Source organism: Eimeria mitis, genomic scaffold (assembly GCF_000499745.2).
Source record: "Eimeria mitis Houghton genomic scaffold, Emh_scaff825, whole genome shotgun sequence".
Lineage (NCBI taxonomy): Eukaryota > Apicomplexa > Conoidasida > Eucoccidiorida > Eimeriidae > Eimeria > Eimeria mitis.
This window is the reverse complement of record NW_013576060.1, coordinates 14,972-15,446: the sequence shown is the minus strand read 5'-3', so window position 1 is coordinate 15,446 and position 475 is coordinate 14,972. Positions and strand designations below refer to the sequence as shown.

General features: G+C 68.8%; 1 protein-coding gene across 1 annotated transcript in view; it reads right to left on the bottom strand.

Annotated features, from left to right (window-relative positions):
• Window positions 1-140: 140 nt before the first annotated feature.
• EMH_0023190 (uncharacterized protein) overlaps window positions 141-475 on the bottom strand; it is a gene marked incomplete at both ends in the record, with an annotated part of 2,684 nt that continues 2,349 nt past the window's right edge. The window contains 2 exons of the mRNA XM_013502084.1: window positions 141-269; window positions 343-475. Coding sequence (XP_013357538.1) covers window positions 141-269; window positions 343-475 — 262 coding nt within the window. The remainder of the gene's footprint in view (window positions 270-342) is intronic.

Below are 475 nucleotides of genomic sequence, written 5' to 3'. Positions count from 1 at the left end.
GGGGGGGGAGGAGACAGGGGGGGGGGCCCCCCGCTTGCATGGGGGGGCCCCTGCCTAGACACTCGGAGAGCAGCTGAGACGACACCTTCGTGCTGCAGCAGCTGCCTGTGTCTCTCGTGCTGCAGCAGCAGCAATGCAGCTCAGGGGAGGGACTGAGAAGAGAAGATCGGGGGGCCCCCCGGGGGCCCCACCCCTCTGAGGGCCCGTCGGGGCCCCCGCGGCGGTTGCTGTTGTTGCTGCTGCTGCTGCTGCTGCTGCTGCTGCTGCTGCTGAGACCAGGCAGCAGCAGCGGGGAGGCCCCCAAGCCAGCAGCAGACAGCAGCCCCCTGCTGCAGTCCCCACGCAGAGGGGCAGCTGAGGAGACACCGGAGACAGGGCCTGGATAGACGGCTTGCAGCTCGTTGCTGAGCTGCATGCAGCCCCATTGCTGCGACGGCGATGCTTGCTGTCCTGCTGCTGCTGCTGCTGCTGCTGT